Source organism: Octopus sinensis, linkage group LG28 (assembly GCF_006345805.1).
Source record: "Octopus sinensis linkage group LG28, ASM634580v1, whole genome shotgun sequence".
NCBI lineage: Eukaryota > Metazoa > Mollusca > Cephalopoda > Octopoda > Octopodidae > Octopus > Octopus sinensis.
Genome location: NC_043024.1, coordinates 1,926,760 through 1,946,274, shown reverse-complemented (window position 1 = coordinate 1,946,274; position 19,515 = coordinate 1,926,760). Strand labels below are relative to the sequence as shown.

Genomic DNA, 19,515 nt, shown 5'->3' with positions numbered 1-19,515 from the left:
CAGGGGTTGGAAGCAAGTGAGGGTTGATATCAGGAAGAGCATCCAGCTACAGAAAATTCCATGTATTCCCCTCTGACCCATGCAAGCAGGGTGAACTGGATCATAAAGTGATGTTGATATAAGGAAAAAAATTTAAAAAATAAAAGAATAACCAGAATCATGCGAGAAAAAAAGAACAAAAAAACACAAACCAATCTCCTTGTGTAGTTGTTCTATTAGCTGAATACTGAGGATGGCATACTCTGGGGTGATGTAGAGGAAACGATATTCTCCACTGTAAAAATGGATAAACACACACATGTAATTGTATTTAAATAACAAGGAAACTAAATGTTGAATAAAGGCTTACTGAAAAGTCATTCAAAACCAGATTCTCACATCATATGCATACATTCAGAAACTCAGAAAAATCCCTCACCCATCTCACTATACAAATATATTTGAAGTTTCACTCTTAGCATTCAGATTATTGTCAAGTGTATTGCTTATTTGATCACATTCTTTTGAATTAATTTACTTTTCTCCTCTGGAAGCCATCTGCTCGCGATACCAGAGGGCGCACACTCTCCTACCCTGATGTAATCTCCAGGGATACAGGCATCCAGCAACAGGACCTCCGTAATGCTATGATGGACTGGTTGAACAATGACGATGATGATCTCATAGCTTCAAGATTTCAATGATGTCTTAATCTATTTTTAAAAGCAATATTATTGGGCAGGTGTGAGAGGCCGCAGCTGACCAGCAGAACATCACGCTTGGAAGGTGCTCTTGGCACCCTACTAGCACAGGCACAAGTGCCAGTAAGGTGACGCTGGTAATGATCACACTCGAATAGCCACTCTGTCAACAATCATGAAGAGAAAATACATTTAACTCTTTACTCTTTTACTTGTTTCAGTCATCTGACCACGGCCATGCTGGAGCATCGCCTTTTAACCGAGCAACTTGACCCCAGGACTTATTCTTTTTGTAAGCCCAGTACTTATTCTATCGGTCTCTTTTGTCAAACCGCTAAGTAACGGGGACATAAACACACCAGCATCGGTTGTCAAACAATGCTAGGGGGACAAACACAGACACACAAATATATATATATATATACGACGGGCTTCTTTCAGTTTCCATCTACCAAATCCACTCACAAGGCTTTGGTTGGCCCGAGGCTATAGTAGAAGACACTTGCCCAAGGTGTCATGCAGTGACGAACACTAAAATTTCATTAAGAAAAAGCTACCTTTCTTGGTTGCAGGTGTTTTACACAAATGGTGCTGAAGGTATGAAAATATCACATTCTTGCAAGTGCTGCCATTCTCATCTTTCCTTTTTCTACGGCCAGATACGTTTTCTCAGATTGGAAATGGACCACACTGCTTGTATAACAGTGGCACTCATTTACAAGTACACACCAACCCCTGCCATCCCTGTGCCTATCATCATCATCGTTTAACACCTGTTTTCCCTACTGGAACACCAACCACTTTACAGAGTGTACTGGATGCTTTTTACTCGATTACCAACACCAGTACTATTATGTGGCACCAGCAGGGATGCTTTTTATGTGGCACATATATATATGAATATACAATGGGCTTCCTTCAGTTTCTAACTACCAAATCCATACAGAAAAAATGCCAGAATTATGAAATCCATTAACTTCAAAATTAATTAAAGTCAACAGAAGTTAATTAGTCCGATAATTATTTCCAAAGTTAACTTAAAAGTTAAATTGTTAACAAAAATTTCAACTTTGTTAATCAATGATCAACAGATTAACGGTTTGGTGCCCAGGTTTGCATTTAAGATAAATGAAATGGTTTGGACATACAAGGGGTTACTGTAACATCACCCTATAACTGTCTGTAGGAGCTCACTTAGCCCTTCCTAATCATCCTGGGACTATAGAAGACACGACCCAAGGTGCCACACAGTGGGACTGAACCCGGGACCATGTGGTTGGTAAGTTGGACTGGATCCAAGATCATATAGTAGGGAAGCAACATTCTTATCACACAGTCATGCTTGCACCTAATATAAAAAAAAAAGAAAATGGAGGGGGGTGTTACATTACCTGTAGAGGTCTTCGATTGTCGAACGAGAATTTGTCTGAGAAGAATCTAAGCAACAGGCTGGAATGTTGGCAGAGCTATGGTGGCCCAAGAGGGGATTCGAAAAGAGAGAAAAAACAGTAATATTAATAATAATAATAGAAACAATAGGAGACAGTTACATAGACACAAGGGTTCAAATCCTGAGAGAGGGTACAAACATTATCATCATTGTCTAATGTCCATTTTCCATGCTGGCATGGTTTGGACGGTTTGACTGAGGTCTGGAGAGCCCATGGCTGCACCAGGCTCCAATCTGATCTGGCAATGTTTCTGCAGCCGGATGCCCTGGCCATTGAACCAATTCCAACACATGACTGGTACATATTTTATAGACCTCAGAAGAATGGATTTGCAAAGTTGACCAAAGAATTAAAGGAAGGAAATACAACATGGAATTTTACTTGCCATTTTATAGATTATGCCGTCCATCTTTCTAATAATAATAAATGCCCTGATGCAGTACCAGGCAGTGGCTCTCATGGCCTCTGATCTTAACTGATTGGAAGTGTTATCATGTACATTGTTTTGTCTTGGTATAAAAGATGGGCTACAGCAAATATTCTGCTCAATACCACAGATTTGCTTGTCAGTTGTTTGACCGTAACCAGTTGAGCATGTCCCTTAGTGGCTGACGATATGTGCATCTCTGATCACGAGCAGAAGTAGTGGGGGAGCATCATAGTCATGTGTTGAGAGGGATTCTTTGGGGTTTGAATAAATCACCTCTGGAAACATGGGTGTTTCGTTCAACATCCTTAAACAACCCTTATTCAGGGACCTTTTGAGCATGATGGGCAACTCGACCAGAAGAAAATTCTAGCTGGGCCCCACCTGCAAGGTCATGTGCTGTTTATCTTGATATGGGATCACCATGTCGCGCACATAGGGTTGTGATGCATGTGCCTGGTGTACCCTTATCAGACGGGTAGTCATGATGGGTATTCTGGGCTTCGTATATTTTACCCCAGTGTCACTTTGATGGCATGCACTGCTCTCTCACTCAATAATAATAATAATGATGATGATAACAATAACAACAATAATGGCTTTAAAAATATTGGCATAGAACAGTTTTTGAAGGGAGGTGGGAAACAATTACATTAACCCCAGTACTTGACTGGTACTAAATTTATCGACCCTGAAAGGATGAAAGGCAAAGGTAACCTCAGCGGAATTTGAACTCAGAACGTATAGACAGATGAAATCCTACAAGCATCTTGCCTGCCGTGCTAACGACTCTGCCAGCTTGCTGCCTTAATAATAATAATAATAATAATAATAATAATTAATTCTTTTATTGGCCACAAGGGCTGACAAAAATCAATTATCACACAAAGGGACAAAACAGGATGAATGGTTATAAAGGGTTTTGTCCGTTTGTAAAATCGAGTAAAAAACAGTTTAAACAACTCTGAGTTTTGGATGCTGAGGCGGAAATCCACAACACCATCTCTTCGGTTATCCGGCCATCGGAAAAACGCTGGATAACTGAAGAGATGGTAGTGTGGATATATCCACCTCGGAATCTGAAACTCAGAGTTTTATCTTGGCTACCAAATAATTGCCACATATTATTTTACAGATATATATACTCTTTTACTTGTTTCAGTCATTTGACTGCGGCCATGCTGGAGCACCGCCTTTAGTCGAGCAAATCGACCCTGGGACTTATTCTATTGGTCTCTTTTGCCGAACCACTAAGTGACGGGGGACGTAAACACACCAGCATCGGTTGTCAAGCAATGCTAGGGGGACAAACACAGACACACAAACACATATATATATATACATATATACGACAGGCTTCTTTCAGTTTCCGTCTACCAAATCTACTCACAAGGCATTGGTCGGCTTGGGGCTATAGCAGAAGACACTTGCCCAAGATGCCACGCAGTGGGACTGAACCCGGAACCATGTGGTTGGTTAGCAAGCTACTTACCATACAGCCACTCCTGTGCCTATATATATATATATATATATGTATATAATAATAAGAGTAAATAATGGTTTTTAAAAAAACCAATAATTATTTACTGGTAGAATTCGGTATACAAATATAACCGATTACCGGCAGGAACTTTTGTAAAGTTCAGTATATATATTGTATATAAATAAATGGGGCAGGCAACAGGTTGCTTGGCCACATACCGAAAAATTAGAAATAGCAGTCGAGACTACTTTGTTTTCGTTATTTATTCCTTCTGTTTTGCATATGTGAATTACAGGGTATGTCGTGTGTGGAGCCCACTTGTAGATAATAGAAATAAACAGTCTTGACTGCTATTTCTAATTTTTCGGTATGCGGCCAAGCAACCTGTTGCCTGCCCCATTTATATATGTATATACCGGAGTAAACACATAAATGTGAAACAAGGTGGAAAAAAGAGTACTCAAATACCAGTGGTAGAGTAATATGCTTTATTTAAAAGCAGCAGAAAATTCAACAAAACCTGTTACTCTGAGTTTCCCGTTGCCATTCGGACAGTTTTTGCTAGATTCTAGCAAAAACTGTTCAATGAACGGCAACGAGAAACTCAGAGTAACAGATTTTGTTGAATTTTCTGCTGCTTTAAATAAAGTATATATATATGTATATAGAGAGAGAGTGAGAAAGAGAGAGAGAGAGAGAGAGAGAGAGAGAGAGAATGTCTTTGCTGATTTACTCCAAGTTCAGTCAGTAAAGACACAAAATGGATGCGGGGAAAGAAGATGGAGATGTTCTACGTCCACTCACTTTAAAGCTGATACCTGGTCTTGCATCAAGGACAACAACGGAGATATCACAATACTGGTTCTTCCGGAGAATACCGACGGGAACTGGTAGCACAAACTTTTACCATGACCTGTAACAGAACAGACACGACTTTAACCCTTCAGCATTCAAACAAGCCCAAAGATCCTATCTTATGTGCAAACTGGCCGGATCAGGCCCCTTATACCCACCCTACAATGTCATTCTAAGAATAAACAGTCACTTAATTGAAATCTCTAAGCTATGAAATAATGCATAACTAATTGAAATCGATGTGAATAAAACCTCATCCTCATCATTTAATATCTGCTTTTCCATCATTTAATATCTGTTTGACAGGGGCTGGCAAGGCTGGAGGGCTGCACCAAACTTTGTTGTCTGTTTTGGTATGGTTTCTACATTGGATGCCTGTTTGTGGCCACGTAAAAGTGTCCGTGCGGTGCCGTGTAAAAGTACCCGTGCGGTGCCACGTAAAAGTGCCTGTGTGATCCCACGTAAGTACCCGTGCGGTGCCACGTATTAGCACCCAGCATACTCTGTAAAGTGGTTGGCGCTAGGAAAAGCATCCAGCCGTAGAAACCCTGGCAAAGTCAGACTAGAGCCTGGTGCAGCTCCCCAGCTCTGGTCAAACTGACCAGCCCACGACTGCATGGACAACAGGCATTAACCCTTTCATTACCAACCCGGCTGAAACCGCCTCTGGCTCTGTAGTACAAATGTCTTGTTTTCATAAGTTCTGAATTCAAATCTTCCACCAAACCTTAGTCACAATTTATGATTCCTAACACTAGCTTAATGATAACTAAGTTATTTTACTAAATTCTTTGTTATATTTAAAATTAATTGAAAGAAACACAGAGCATCTCAACAGAAATATGGTAACAAAAGGGTTAACAAATGATTGATTTAACCCTTTTGATACCAACCCGGCTCTGGCTCTGTAGTACAAATGTCTTGTTTTCATAAGTTCTGAATTAAAATCTTCCACCAGACCTTAGTCACAATTTGTTATTTTACTAAATTCTTTGTTACATTTAAAGTAATTGTAAGAAACACAGAGCATCTCAAAATAAATCCGGTAACGAAAGGGTTAAATGATGATGAGATACAGGAATGGCTCAGTGGGAGAGGTCATGTCAGATATGTGAGGGCAACCGGAGTGATAGGGGATAAAGGAGATGTTAAAGATGGAGAATAGCAGAAAGGGGTTAAAGAGGGGCTCTCTCTCTCTCACTTGTTTCAGTCATTTGACTGTGGCCATGCTGGAGCACCGCCTTTAGTCGAGCAAATCGACCCCGGGACTTATTCTTTGTAAGCCCAGTACTTATTCTATCGGTCTCTTTTGCCGAACCGCTAAGTGACGGGGATGTAAGCATACCAGCATCGGTTGTCAAGCAATGCTAGGGGGACAAACACAGACACACACACACATATATATATATATATATATATATGTGACAGGCTTCTTTCAGTTTCCGTTTACCAAATCCACTCACAAGGCATTGGTCGGCCTGGGGCTATAGCAGAAGACACTTGCCCAAGGTGCTACGCAGTGGGACTGAACCCGGAACCGTGTGGTTGGTGAGCAAGCTACTTACCACACAGCCACTCCTGCGATAAGATACAAGAGTGTTTCTGGGGGAGGGGGGAGGAAAAGTGGACATTAGAACGCTGACGGTGACAAAGATGAAAAAAAAGGGGATCAGCTCACCTGTCGGCATGACAACACAATTGTCCTTTTTTAAATTCAATATTGAGTTAATGATTTTCCACTGCATGCTAGAGAAAGAGAGAACGTAATAGGGGTTATTCATTAAGGTACAAGGTCAACAAATTTGGTGGGGGGGGGAGTTGATTACCACAGACTCCCAGTATTTAACTGGTACTCTGTTTTATCAACCCTGAAAAGATGAAAAAACAAAGATGACCTCGGTGAGAGTGTGAAGAGACAAAACAAATTCTATCAAGTGACCAATAATAATAATAATAATAATAATCTTTCCTACTCTAGGCACAAGGCCTGAAATTTTGGGGGAGGGGGGTTGGCCAGTCGATTAGATTGACCTCCATTACGCAGCTGGTACTTAATTTATTGACCCTGAGAGGACAAAAGGTAAAGTTGACCTCAGAACATAAAGACAGACGAACTATTGCTCAGCATTTCGTCCAGTGTGCTAACGTTTCTGCCAGCTCACCGCCTTCCAGTAATAATAATAATAAATGCCCTGATGCAGTTCCAGGCAGTGGCTCTCATGTCTTCTGATCTTAACTGATTGGAAGTGTTATCATGTACATTGTTTTGTCTTGGTATAAAAGATGGGCTGCAGCAAATATTCTGCTCAATACCACAGATTTGCTTGTCAGTTGTTTGTCCATAACCAGTTGACCATGTCCCTTGGTGGCTGATGATATGTGCATCTCTGTTCATGAGCAGAAGTAGTGGGGGAGCATCATAGCCATGTGTTGAGAGGGATTCTTTGGGGTTTGGATAATTCACCTCTGGAAACATGGGTGTTTCATTCAACGTCCTTAAACAATCCTTATTCAGGGACCTTTTAAGCAGGAAGGGTTACTCGATCCGAAGAAAATTCTAACTGGGCCCCACCTGTAAGGTCATGTGCTGTTTATCTTGATATGAGATCACCATGTTGCACACATGATTGTGATGTATGTGCCTGGTGTACCCTTATCAGATGGGTATACTGGGCTTTGTATATTTGTACCCCAGTGTCACTTTGATGGCATGCTCTGCACTCTCACTCAATAATAATAATGCTTTCAAATTTTGCCACAAGGGTAGCAATTTTGGGGGAGGGTGCTAGGGAATTACATCAACCCCAGTACACAACTGGTACTTAATTTATCGATACCCCCAAAAGGATCAAAGGTAAAGTCAACCGCATCGAGATTTGAACTCGGAACAATAATAATAATCCTTTTTTCTAGAGGCAGAAGGCCTGAAAATTTGTGGGGAGGGAGTAAGTCGATTATACTGACCCCTGAAAAAGGTAAGGTAACGGTAAAGGTACCTTCTCGGGTCATGCTGACCCACAAAGGCTAGTGTCCTGGTTTCCACGATATAACCAAGTGAAATCAGTCGAGGCTAGTGCCAGTGCCACCTGACTGGCACCCATGCCGGTGGCACATAAAAAGCACCATTTGAGCATGGGCGATGCTCGTGCCACCTGACTGGTTCCTGTGCTGGTGGCACGTAAAAAACACCAACTACAGTCTTGGGGTGTTTGGAAGGGCATCCAGCTGTAAAAACCTTGTCAGATCAGATTGAAGCCTGGTGCAGCCTTCTGGCTTGCCAGCCCTTAGTCAATCTGTCTAACCCATGCCAACATGGAAAACGGACGTTAAACAATGATGATGATGATGATGATGTATTCCCCACCTGGATTGGCTGCCAGTCCATCACAGGGTTGCTCCTTTTTGCCAGCTGAGTGGACTGGAGCAACATGAAATGAAGTGTTTTGCTCAAGTGTTTTGCGTCGCCCGGTCCAGGAATCAAAACCACAATCTTACGATCACGAGTCCAACACCCGAAACACTAAGCAACATGTCTTCACAGTCGCATAAAAATCACCCAGTGGCGCACTCTGTGAAGGGCACCCAGCCTGGGCAACATTCCAGCTGGCACGATCCTGTCAGCATGGAAGACAGATGAATGATGAAATGAGACGAATGTGTGATTGATGTAAAAACATTTTATGCCAGCATGGAAGACAGATGAATGATGAAATGAGACGAATGTGTGATTGATGTAAAAACATTTTCTGACTTACTGTCGAAACTTGGAATATCCAAAATACACCTTCAATATGTGGAGATATTTGGGGTCTACAGGTTGATCCAGATCTGGAATAAGAGGGATACAAAAAGCAGAAAACCATATAAACTGGTGATGGCAGTGGATGGTAGCTAGGTAGGCGATGGTGGGATGGACATGCGAAGGCAATGGAAGACAGAGTAGAAGCGATGGTGCTATGGACGCGATTGGTAGTGAGGATAAAGTAGAGCTAAAGTGGAGATGGCGAAGAATGGTAGTTATACAAGAGCTGGGTTAAAATGGGGGGGGGGGGGGTGATGGTAGAAGTTAGCCGAAGAAGAGGTAGGGTGAAATTGGAAGTTACAGGAACTCTTGTGATGGTAGAAGGCGCAGGAGTGGCTGTGTGGTAAGTAGCTTGCTTACCAACCACATGGTTCAAGGTTCAGTCCCACTGCGTGGCATCTTGGGCAGGTGTCTTTTGCTATAGCCCCGGACCAACCAATGCCTTGTGAGTGGATTTGGTAGATGGAAACTGAAAGAAGCCCGTCATATATATATATATATATGTGTCTGTGATTGTCCCCCTAGCATTGCTTGACAACCGATGCTGGTGTGTTTACGTCCCTGTCACGGAACCTTTCTCCACTTCAGTCTTCGAAGGTCTTGCTTGAATATTTGCTACTACCACCGAGATCTGCACCCGTGGCTTCCATGCGCGCCGCGGGGCCCTCCTACTCGACCGGGCATCGGAAAGTCGCCTCGCCGGATACCTCTCGGTGGATGTTATTGAAATCCAGGAACTACAAGATAAAGCAAGAGAAAGCCATTTCTACCTAAATACCAAAATTTGATTGAAAAACCGAAATTTTCAATGGCCCACTCAATTTTTTTTTGCTTTTCCTTCAGAGTTTGAAATGGAGATCAATAGTTATGAAGATTGCTTTGGTCAGGCGAAAGGTCAAATTGTGATTCTACCCAAATATATGAGTGCTTGAGAAGAAGAGCCACGAAGCCGAGCAAAATCAATCATAGCAGATACAGGTGTCATGCAAATGGCACCTGGTACACTCTCGGAGTGATTGGCGTTAGGAAGGGCATCCAGCCATGGAAACCATGCTAAATAAGACTGGAGTCTGGTGCAGACTTCCAGCTTGCCAGCCTTGGTCAAACTGTCCAACCCATGCCAGCATGGACAACAGATGCTAAATGATGATGATGATGATGGTGATTACTTTGGGACTTAGGAAAGGAAAATGTTATATTACTCAGAACATATGAAATAAGGGCCAACCATAAGCTTGAAGAGAAGCAGGGGACACTTGGAACAAACTTATGAAAATGCTTTGGTCAGACAACAGTCAAACAAGAATTACCTTCTGCTACACTTTGGTCATTCTCATTACTGGGAGCGGATTTTGCCACAGCCTCCAATAGCTACAAGAGAAAAAAAAAGGGGTTACCAAAAAAAAAAAAAAAGAAAAAAGTCCATTAAACATAAAGAACATCAAGGATGGAAGCATAAGGGTTCGAATCTCCTCTGAAACTATACAGGGATGCCCTAAGGCAGCAAGCTGGCAGAACCATTAGCACGCCGGGCGAAATTCGTAGCAGCATTTCGTCTGCCGCTACGTTCTGAGTTCAAATTCCGCTAAGGTCGACTTTGCCTTTCATCCTTTCGGGGTCGATAAATTAAGTACCAGTTACGCACTAGGGTCAATATAATCGACTTAATACCTATGTCTGTCCTTGTTTGTGCCGTCATATATATATATATATATTATATATATATATATATATATATATATATATGTGAGCGTGTTTGTGTGTCTGTTTTGTCCTCCCCAACCTCACTTGACAACCGATGCTGGTGTGTTTACGTCCCCGTAACTTAGCGGTTCAGCAAAAAAGATACTGATAAAATAAGTACTGGGCTTACAAAGAATAAGTCCTGGGGTCGATTTGATCGACTAAAGGCGGTGCTCCAGCATGGCCACAGTCACATGACTGAAACAAGTAAAAGAGTAAAAAAGAGTATATAGGTAGAGTCTTGTACTTTAGCCCCATCCCAACCAAAAGAGGGAGAGAGAAGAGTCAAAGAAAACACTAAAAATGAGGAAAAATCAAAATTTCATACCGCACCAAGAGCATCATCATCATCATCATCAAATTCGTCATCGATTTCATTGCTAACGAAGCTAAAAGACGCTTGGCCCGTGTCTTGTGATGCAGCATTATCTCTAAGCTGAAATTGAAAATACATCCTTAGCACCTAAAGGCTGCAGGGAATGCCAGATACTGGCTAAATATAACTGCACATATCTGCCTCAGGGTCCCTCCCCTTGGGCTTTTATTAGCCTTTTTTTTTAACCCTTTAGTATTTAACCCTTTCGTCACCAACCCAGCTGAAACCGGCTCTGGCTGTGTAATACAAAAGTCTTGTTTTCATAAGTTCTGTATTAAAATCTTCCACCAAACCTTAGTCACAATTTATGTTCCTAACACTAGCTAAATGATAACTAAGTTATTTTACTAGATTCTTTGTTATATTTAAAGTAATTGAAAGAAAAACAGAGCATCTCAACAGGAATATGGTAACCAAGGGTTAAACCGGCCAAAATAGTTAATCTGTTTTATCTTCAAACCGATCAGATCCAGGCTCTTACACCTATCCTACAATGTTATTCTATATTAAGTAATTAAGACGGCGAGATGGCAGAAACGTTAACACGCCGGGCGAAATGCGTATCCGTATTTCGTCCGTCGATACGTTCCGAGTTCAAATTCAGCCGAGGTCGACTTTGCCTTTCATCCTTTCGGGGTCGATAAATTAAGTACCAGTTACGCAACTGGGGTCGATGTAATCGACTTAATACCTATGTCTGTCCCCTCTATGTTTAGCCCGTTGTGGGCAATAAAGAAACAGGTACTTCGTCTGCCGCTACGTTCTGAGTTCAAATTCCGCCGAGGTTGACTTTGCCTTTCATCCTTTCGGGGTCGATAAATAAAGTACCAGTTATGCACTGGGGTCGATGTAATCGACTTAATTCCTATGTCTGTCCTTGTATGTCCCCTCTGTGTTTAGCCCCTTGTGGGTAGTAAAGAAATAGGTATGCATGGGTGACAGCTGTACTTCCATGAAAACAACCTTGCCCAGACTTGTGCCTCGGAGGGACCCTTTCTAGGTGCAATCACACGATCATTCACGATGAAAGGGGGTCTTTACCCTTTACCCTTCACGTATCATGGAACCAGGGGTGATTCAGGAAGGAGAGGTAGAGAGGACGAATGGAGAATTAAGAATGAAAAAACTTACCTCGTTCTCCAGTTCTTCCTCAAGTGCCAAATCAAAACTCAGATCATCCTCAACATCATCAACATGACCACTCTGAGAGTCACTTCTATGAACGCCATCATTGTTATTACTGTTCTTGGACAGGTCTGATGGTGAAGACGTGACTCGTTTCTGTTGGTTGGCCAATGTTAATATCTCGTTCATCTGGTCGACGTTGGTGATGGTCATGTCCAGCAACGATGGCACTTCGCTGTTGCATATTTTGTCCAGTTCCTGGGCATTAAAACCCCGGACTTGACTTACAAACCTTTCCACCATGTCTTGCAGCTTGGATGATCTTTCGTGCAACGATTCCGAAAACATGGTTCGTTGCTGATCATCGGTGGACGTTAATTTGGTAGCGATGAAGTTACGCCTAATATTAAAAGACAAAATAGAATAGAAAAAAATCACAATTAATATTGATAGTCAACACTGACCAGAGTCAATCCAAGTCAAACCAATACTTCTCCATGTCGAGGGGTCACAGCTCTCACACTAGACTTGTGATCCAAATGTTGCAAGACAGATTCTTCAATCAAAATTCAGTATATAGGCGCAGGAGTGGCTGTGTGGTAAATAGCTTGCTAACAAACCACATGGTTCGGGATCAGTCCCACTGCGTGGCATCTTGGGCAAGTGTCTTCTGCTATAGCCCCGGGCCGACCAATGCCTTGTGAGTGGATTTGGTAGACGGAAACTGAAAGAAGCCTGTTGTATATATATATGTGTGTGTGTGTGTGTGTTTGTGCGTCTGTGTTTGTCTTCCTAGCATTGCTTGACAACCGATGCTGGTGTGTTTACGTCCCCGTCACTTAGCAGTTCGGCAAAAGAGACCGATAGAATAAGTACTGGGCTTACAAGAATAAGTCCCGGGGTTGATTTGCTCGACTAAAGGCGGTGCTCCAGCATGGCCGCAGTCAAATGACTGAAACAAGTAAAATAGTATATATATATATATGTATATATATATATATATATATATATATACACGCACCTAACTATATATATGTATATATATATATGCATCTACCTATATATATATATATATACACGCACCTAACTATATATATGTATATATATATATGCATCTACCTATATATATATATGTATATATATGCATCTATCTATATATATAGATCGCCATGTTGATTCGTTAGCTACTGCACGCATTTTTTTTCTCTCCTTCTTTCTGTGTTTTTCTCTCTCTGTGTATCTTTCTGTTGAAGAGTGTAGGCTCGAAACGTTAAAGACTTGTTTTATTTATATTTCCTGAGCGCCATACTAATACAATTGTTCGTTTGTTTCCCACCTGCCTTCGTCTTTTGTCTATTTTCATAAAGCTTCCCATTATATATATGTATATATATGCATCTCTCTCTCTCTCTCTCTCTGTATATATATATATATATATATATATATATATATATACATACATACATTCACACATATAAATTTAAATTTAAAATAATAAGGGTGAAAAATTGAATATAAATTTGATTAATTTGAATTGAAAACCAGTCGTGTGGGCTCGCTCTAAGACACTATATGGACCCCAAGGAAGGCATGTGTAAAATCATATAGCTTGACAAGGACGGAAGAGATCAATCACTTCATGACTTCAAAAGAATCGCTTCCTACCCCTCCAAAGATACCCGAGGGTGATTTCACTGCTATTTCTAGCAGGTCGAGAGGTCACGTAGAGGTGTTCTCATCTCTTGTGTATGCTTTTTGTATGAGAGACTGGATAAGTTATGCGAGTTGGTGTATGGGCAAGTACAGTAATATATCTGGGCCTAAGTACAGTTCGGGGCCCCACCTCAACTGATACCGTCTCTTCATAACTTTCTGAACAATGCATATTTTATGAAATTTTGCAGAGATGCCTTTTCGATGGCGTAGATTATTGTTATGGTGATATTTTGGTTTCTAATTTTGGCAGCAATTTCGAGGTAAAGGATAATTCGATCACATCGATCTCCAGTAATCAACAGGTACTTATTTTTTATCAACCTCGAAAAGGATGAAAAACAATGTAGATCTCGGAGGAATTTGAACTCAGAACGTAAAAACGGACGAAATGTCGCAAACCATATTGCTCAATTGTGCCGCCAACGATTCTTCCTTTTGGTCGCCCTTGTTATCGGGACATTTTAAAAAATTCTTATTTTGGAAGAGTTTCGTATCGCTCTTCCGCTTCCCGAATTTATTTCCTCATAACTACTTAAAATGCTTGTTTTAAATGACATTTAGCACTAATACGTTTCCCAGAGTGTAGACTACGTAATGTTCATGTCGCGAGCATTAAACCTTTGGGAAAAATGGGACAAATGCCAAAATTAGAAATGACGAAATCAGAGTGAAAACGATCCAGAAATACTGAAAAATGTTTTTCTACATAAAATTTATCGACACAATCATAATGTACACCCTTGATAATCCACCACTGCAAGGATTTATTTTAAAACATATAAATATAAGGACGTTATGATGAAAAAGATCGATGGGGTACTAAACTGTAGTTATGCCTACAATGGTAGTAACAACATTTATGTTTACAAATGTGATATGGACAGTAAAAAAAAAATGACTATCTCAACGGTAATGACGATGACAATCGATATAATAATAATGTACATCCTTGGTGATCCACCTCTGCAAGGATTTAATTTAAAATATATAATTTTCGGGACATTATGATGAAACAGATCGATGGGGCACTAAACTGTAGTTATGCCTACAATTGTAGTAACTATGTTTACAAACGTAATATGGGCAGTAAAAAAAAGATGACATAATATTAATAACTATCTCAACGGTAATGACGATGACAATAAATGAATTAAAATATAAATTACCTGAAGATTAGGGAAATATAACAAGAATTTGCAAAAAAGATTTACGTAGAAATTATAAGACAAGAACCGCGGGAATTCTCTTCGAAGATAAAACTTCGCGCTGACAATGAAGTTGCTTTTAAAAACTGAATTTAAACGAAACGCAACAATACCCTGTAACAATTTATATAAAATATAAAAATATGTATTTATAAATCAATTTATATATATATTTATATATATATTTATATATCAATTTATTATTCATAAAGTTATATATTATTAAAGGTCTATAAATGTAATTGTTGCTTATACGTAATTTCAAAAGTTTAATTATAATAAAATTTCTTAGAAAACCTAACGTCATTATAAAATGTTATACTCCCTTTTGGTATTCTTAACTTGAAAATTGGTTTTTATATTTTGATTAAATATTTTGTAGACTACTGTAATAATGTTGTATGGCTATTTAAAAATATATTGTATCTGTATTTTGAAAATATATTTTAATCATAAGTTCGTTCCAGCTAATACTTTTCCACGTTTTCGTCAAATTTGATAGGAAAGTCAAAAATAAGCGATAAAACTGTTGCGAATTTTTTCCCCACGATGTTGAAAAAAAATGTAATTTTCCTTTAATTTTTAAAATATTTGATTTAAAAATATCATTTATATTTTTAAGAATAAAACAAAACCTTTTTAGAGATGCGAACTGCTTAATTTATCGAAATAAGATCTGCACCGCCTTTATCAATTGGTAACGTCTGACAAACCGTCGTTTGGACTCAACGTCGAACTTTCATCTGTAATAATTTACGGTCTGTTGTGTTTCTATTTCTTGTTTACGATAAATATAAATGCCTGCATAAGAAATATATAACATGTGGCTTCTGCCTTTCCTATTTGTTATTTATTTCTGCGATTTAGAACCCGATTATATTTTATATTATAAACGAAAAACCTTTGTTTCGCTCGTCACCGGTCAATAACAGAATCGAGATAAACACATGGAGTTCGCAACCAGCGAGGAAGTCGCTTCGTGCCGGATCGACCTGCTGGAAATAACACCTGAATTTCCCTCATATGACCCACTGTCTTGGTAAAAAGAAGAAAGAGTGACACATTACATAATATAGTTCTAGATATGCAATGCTTGAGAAAAAGACGAGATGGTCAAATTTGGATTGCCTTTGATGGCGGAGGTAAAGAATACGTACACCACCCGTTTTCGGCTTACATAACCCCTAATCCTAGCCCTAACCACCGGGTGTACGTATCCTTTACTTTCGCCGCCTTTGATCCTTCTTCCGTTTAAACTCAGTGATTCCCAACCATTTTTTATGTATAGAACCCTTTGATTTCTATTTTCTTCGTAGATCCCACCTCTTTGTTTAAATAATCTTTTTATATTTTTATAATTAAATATTATTAGGAATTGTATAAGTGTATACTTATATAGGCGTAGGAGTGGCTGTGTGGTAAGTAGCTTGCTTACCAACCACATGGTTCCGGGTTCTGTCCCACTGTGTGGCGGCACCTTGGGCAAGTGTCTTCTACTATTAAGCCTTGTGAGTGGATTTGGTAGACGGAAACTGAAAGAATCCCGTCGTATATATATATATATGTTTGTGTGTCCGTGTTTGTCTTACAACCGATGCTGGTGTGTTTACGTCCCCGTAATCTAGCGGTTCTGCAGAAGAGACCGATAGAATAAGTACTAGGCTTACAAAGAATAAGTCCTGAGGTCGATTTGCTCGACTAAAGGCGGTGCTCCAGCATGGCCACAGTCACATGACTGAAACAAGTAAAACAGAGTAAAGAGTAAAATATTGTTAAAATATTTTTTGTGCATTGCAGAGATATATACTCTTTACTCTTTTACTTGTTTCAGTCATTTGACTGCGGCCATGCTGGAGCACCGCCTTTAGTCGAGCAAATCGACCCCGGGACTTATTCTTTGTAAGCCCAGTACTTATTCTATCGGTCTCTTTTGCCGAACCGCTAAGTGACGGGGACGTAAACACACCAGCATCGGTTGTCAAGCAATGCTAGGGGGGACAAACACAGACACACAAACATATACACACACATACATATATATATATATATACATATATATGATGGGCTTCTTTCAGTTTCCGTCTACCAAATCCACTCACAAGGCATTGGTCGGCCCCAGGCTATAGCAGAAGACACTTGCCCAAGATGCCATGCAGTGGGACTGAACCCGCAACCATGTGGTTGGTTAGCAAGCTACTTACCACACAGCCACTCCTGTGCCTGTTGTTGCGGTTATTTTTATTTTCATAAATAATTTTTTATATTTCTTTTAACTTTTTTTTTTTGTTTTGTTTTTTTGCAGAACTTCATCAATCATGGATGCTGATCTGTATGATGAGTTTGGGAATTATGTCGGACCTGATCTCGAAAGTGATGGAGAGGAAGATGAGGAAGAAGATGAAGATTTAGACGACCTGGATGCAGATGTGAGTTTACACTCAGCTGATTATCTGAAGCTTATATGTTAACTTATTATTGAGTGTTGGGGGTCTCAAGGACGCAATGACCGAGACCTTTGGTATTATGTCGTGCTTGAGAAGAAAACCCATCAAGCCAAGCAGAACCACAGTCGTGGCTGGGTTCCTTTCAAGTGTTGGGCCCCCGAGGCAATGACTGGGGCCTTTGGCATTATGTCGTGCTTGTGAAGAAAACCCATCAAGCCAAGCAAAATTGCAGTTTTGGCAGATACTGGTGTCACGCAAACCGCACCCATGCTCGTGGCATGTAAAAGAGTGGTTGGTGTTAGGGAGGGCATCCAGCCGTAGAAAACCATGCCAAATCAGAATGGAGTCTGGTGCAGCCTTCCAGCTTGCCAGCCCTGGTCAAACTGTCCAACCCATGCCAGCAGTTAGAATTTGGACCTGGAGATCTCCATTTTCAGCGACTTCGAGGGCCACCTCCCAGTGGTGTCGGGCGTCAACGAAGAGTCCTCGACTACAAAAGACGACCAAAGTTTTTTTTTTTTTTTTCAAGGTTTGGGGTCTCCCACCCCTAAGCCCTAGACCATCACCTAATCACCCTTACCCGTCTTGTTGCTTAACAACAACAGACATTAGATGGTTGTGATGATGATTAACCCTGTTCTTGAAAATTAATAAAGTTATTTTTGATTTGCACATTTTTTGGCGTCTCTCCATGATCAAATCTATTTCTTATAATTTCTTACTCTTTTTCTTTCTTTGTTTTTCTCTTTGTTCAGAATGATGAGGATGCTGATCACGATGATATTGATGAGCACCCAGACATGCAAGTCGTCCTGCACGAAGAGAAGAAATATTATCCGACGGCAGAGGAAGTTTACGGGCCGGAAGTGGAGGTGAGTTTTCGTTTCAACCCTTTTGTTACCATATTTGATATTGTAGTTGTGATTCCTGTGCCAGTGGCACGTAAAAAGCACCATCCGAACGTGGCCAATGCCAGCGTCACCTTGACTGGCTTCTGTGCTGGTGGCACGTAAGAAGCACCATCCGAATGTGGCCAATGCCAGCATCGCCTCGACTGGCTTCTGTGCTGGTGACACGTAGAAAGCACCATCCGAACGTGGCCAGTGCCAGTGTCGCCTTGACTGGCTTCTGTGCTGGTGGCATATAAAAAGCACCATCCGAACATGGCCAATGCCAGTGTCGCCTTGACTGGCTTCTGTGCTGCTGGCACGTAAAAAGCACCATCCGAACATGGCCAATGCCAGCGTCGCCTTGACTGGCTTTTGTGCTGGTGGCACGTAAAAAGCACCATCCGAACGTGGCCAATGCCAGCATCACCTTGACTGGCTTCTGTGCCGGTGACATGTAAAAAGCTCCAACCGATCGTGGCCGGTGGCATGTAAAAAGCAGCCACTACACTCACTGAGTGGTTGGCATTAGGAAGGGCATCCAGTCATAGAAGCCATGCCAAATCAGACTGGAGTCTGCTGCAGCCTTCCAGCCTTGGTCAAACCATTCAACCCAAAAGCACCATCCGATCGTGGCCACTGCCAGCCTCGCCTGGCACCTGTGCTGGTGGCACGTAAACAGCACCCACTACACTCACGGAGTGGTTGGCATTAGGAAGGGCATCCAGCTGTAGAAATACTGCCAGATCAAGACTGGAGCCTGGTGCAGCCTCCTGGTTTCCCAGATCCCCGGTTGAACCGTCCAACCCATGCTAGCATGGAAAATGGATGTTAAACGATGATGATGAGGATGATTTCTGTTGAAACACACTGTCTTCATTTCAATTGATTTTGATAAGAAACGAAGAATTTCGTAAAATACCTCAGTCGTTTTAAAGCTGATGTTTAGACCAGAAATGAAGATGAAATTTTCATTGAAGCTTTTTATTTAGATAATTTTAAAACTGGGGGCTTGTATTATGGGTGGATTCGAAGTCATGGCAGTCATGGGTGGATTGGTACCATAGGGATTAAGCATGCATAACAAGGTGTACACACACAATATGAACACAAGGTGTTGAGCTGGCAGAATTGTTAGCATATTGGTCAAAGGGCTTCGCTATATTTCTATATTACACATTAAAGTGTGTGTGTGTGTATATATATACTCTTTACTCTTATTTGTTTCAGTCAGTTGATTGTGGCCATGCTGGAGCACCGCCTTTAGTCGAGCAAATCGACCCCAGGACTTATTCTTTGTAAGCCTAGTACTTATTCTGTC

The 19,515-nt window shown here is 40.9% G+C and overlaps 2 protein-coding genes across 2 annotated transcripts in view; one reads left to right on the top strand and one right to left on the bottom strand.

The window, feature by feature from the left end:
* LOC115225761 (Werner syndrome ATP-dependent helicase-like) overlaps nucleotides 1-14,940 on the bottom strand; it is a 41,841-nt gene extending 26,901 nt beyond the window's left edge. Inside the window, exons 1-9 of the mRNA XM_029796706.2 lie at nucleotides 14,825-14,940; nucleotides 11,949-12,342; nucleotides 10,770-10,877; nucleotides 10,009-10,069; nucleotides 8,652-8,724; nucleotides 6,575-6,642; nucleotides 4,846-4,954; nucleotides 2,072-2,146; nucleotides 192-274 (exon numbers count right to left, since the gene is read on the bottom strand). Coding sequence (XP_029652566.1) covers nucleotides 192-274; nucleotides 2,072-2,146; nucleotides 4,846-4,954; nucleotides 6,575-6,642; nucleotides 8,652-8,724; nucleotides 10,009-10,069; nucleotides 10,770-10,877; nucleotides 11,949-12,290 — 919 coding nt within the window. The 5' untranslated portion in view covers nucleotides 12,291-12,342; nucleotides 14,825-14,940. The remainder of the gene's footprint in view (nucleotides 1-191; nucleotides 275-2,071; nucleotides 2,147-4,845; nucleotides 4,955-6,574; nucleotides 6,643-8,651; nucleotides 8,725-10,008; nucleotides 10,070-10,769; nucleotides 10,878-11,948; nucleotides 12,343-14,824) is intronic.
* Nucleotides 14,941-15,470: 530 nt separating this feature from the next.
* The window catches only part of LOC115225762 (116 kDa U5 small nuclear ribonucleoprotein component-like), a 36,300-nt gene continuing 32,255 nt past the window's right edge, over nucleotides 15,471-19,515 (top strand). The window contains 3 exon segments of the mRNA XM_029796707.2: nucleotides 15,471-15,621; nucleotides 17,166-17,289; nucleotides 18,063-18,179. Coding sequence (XP_029652567.1) covers nucleotides 17,179-17,289; nucleotides 18,063-18,179 — 228 coding nt within the window. The 5' untranslated portion in view covers nucleotides 15,471-15,621; nucleotides 17,166-17,178.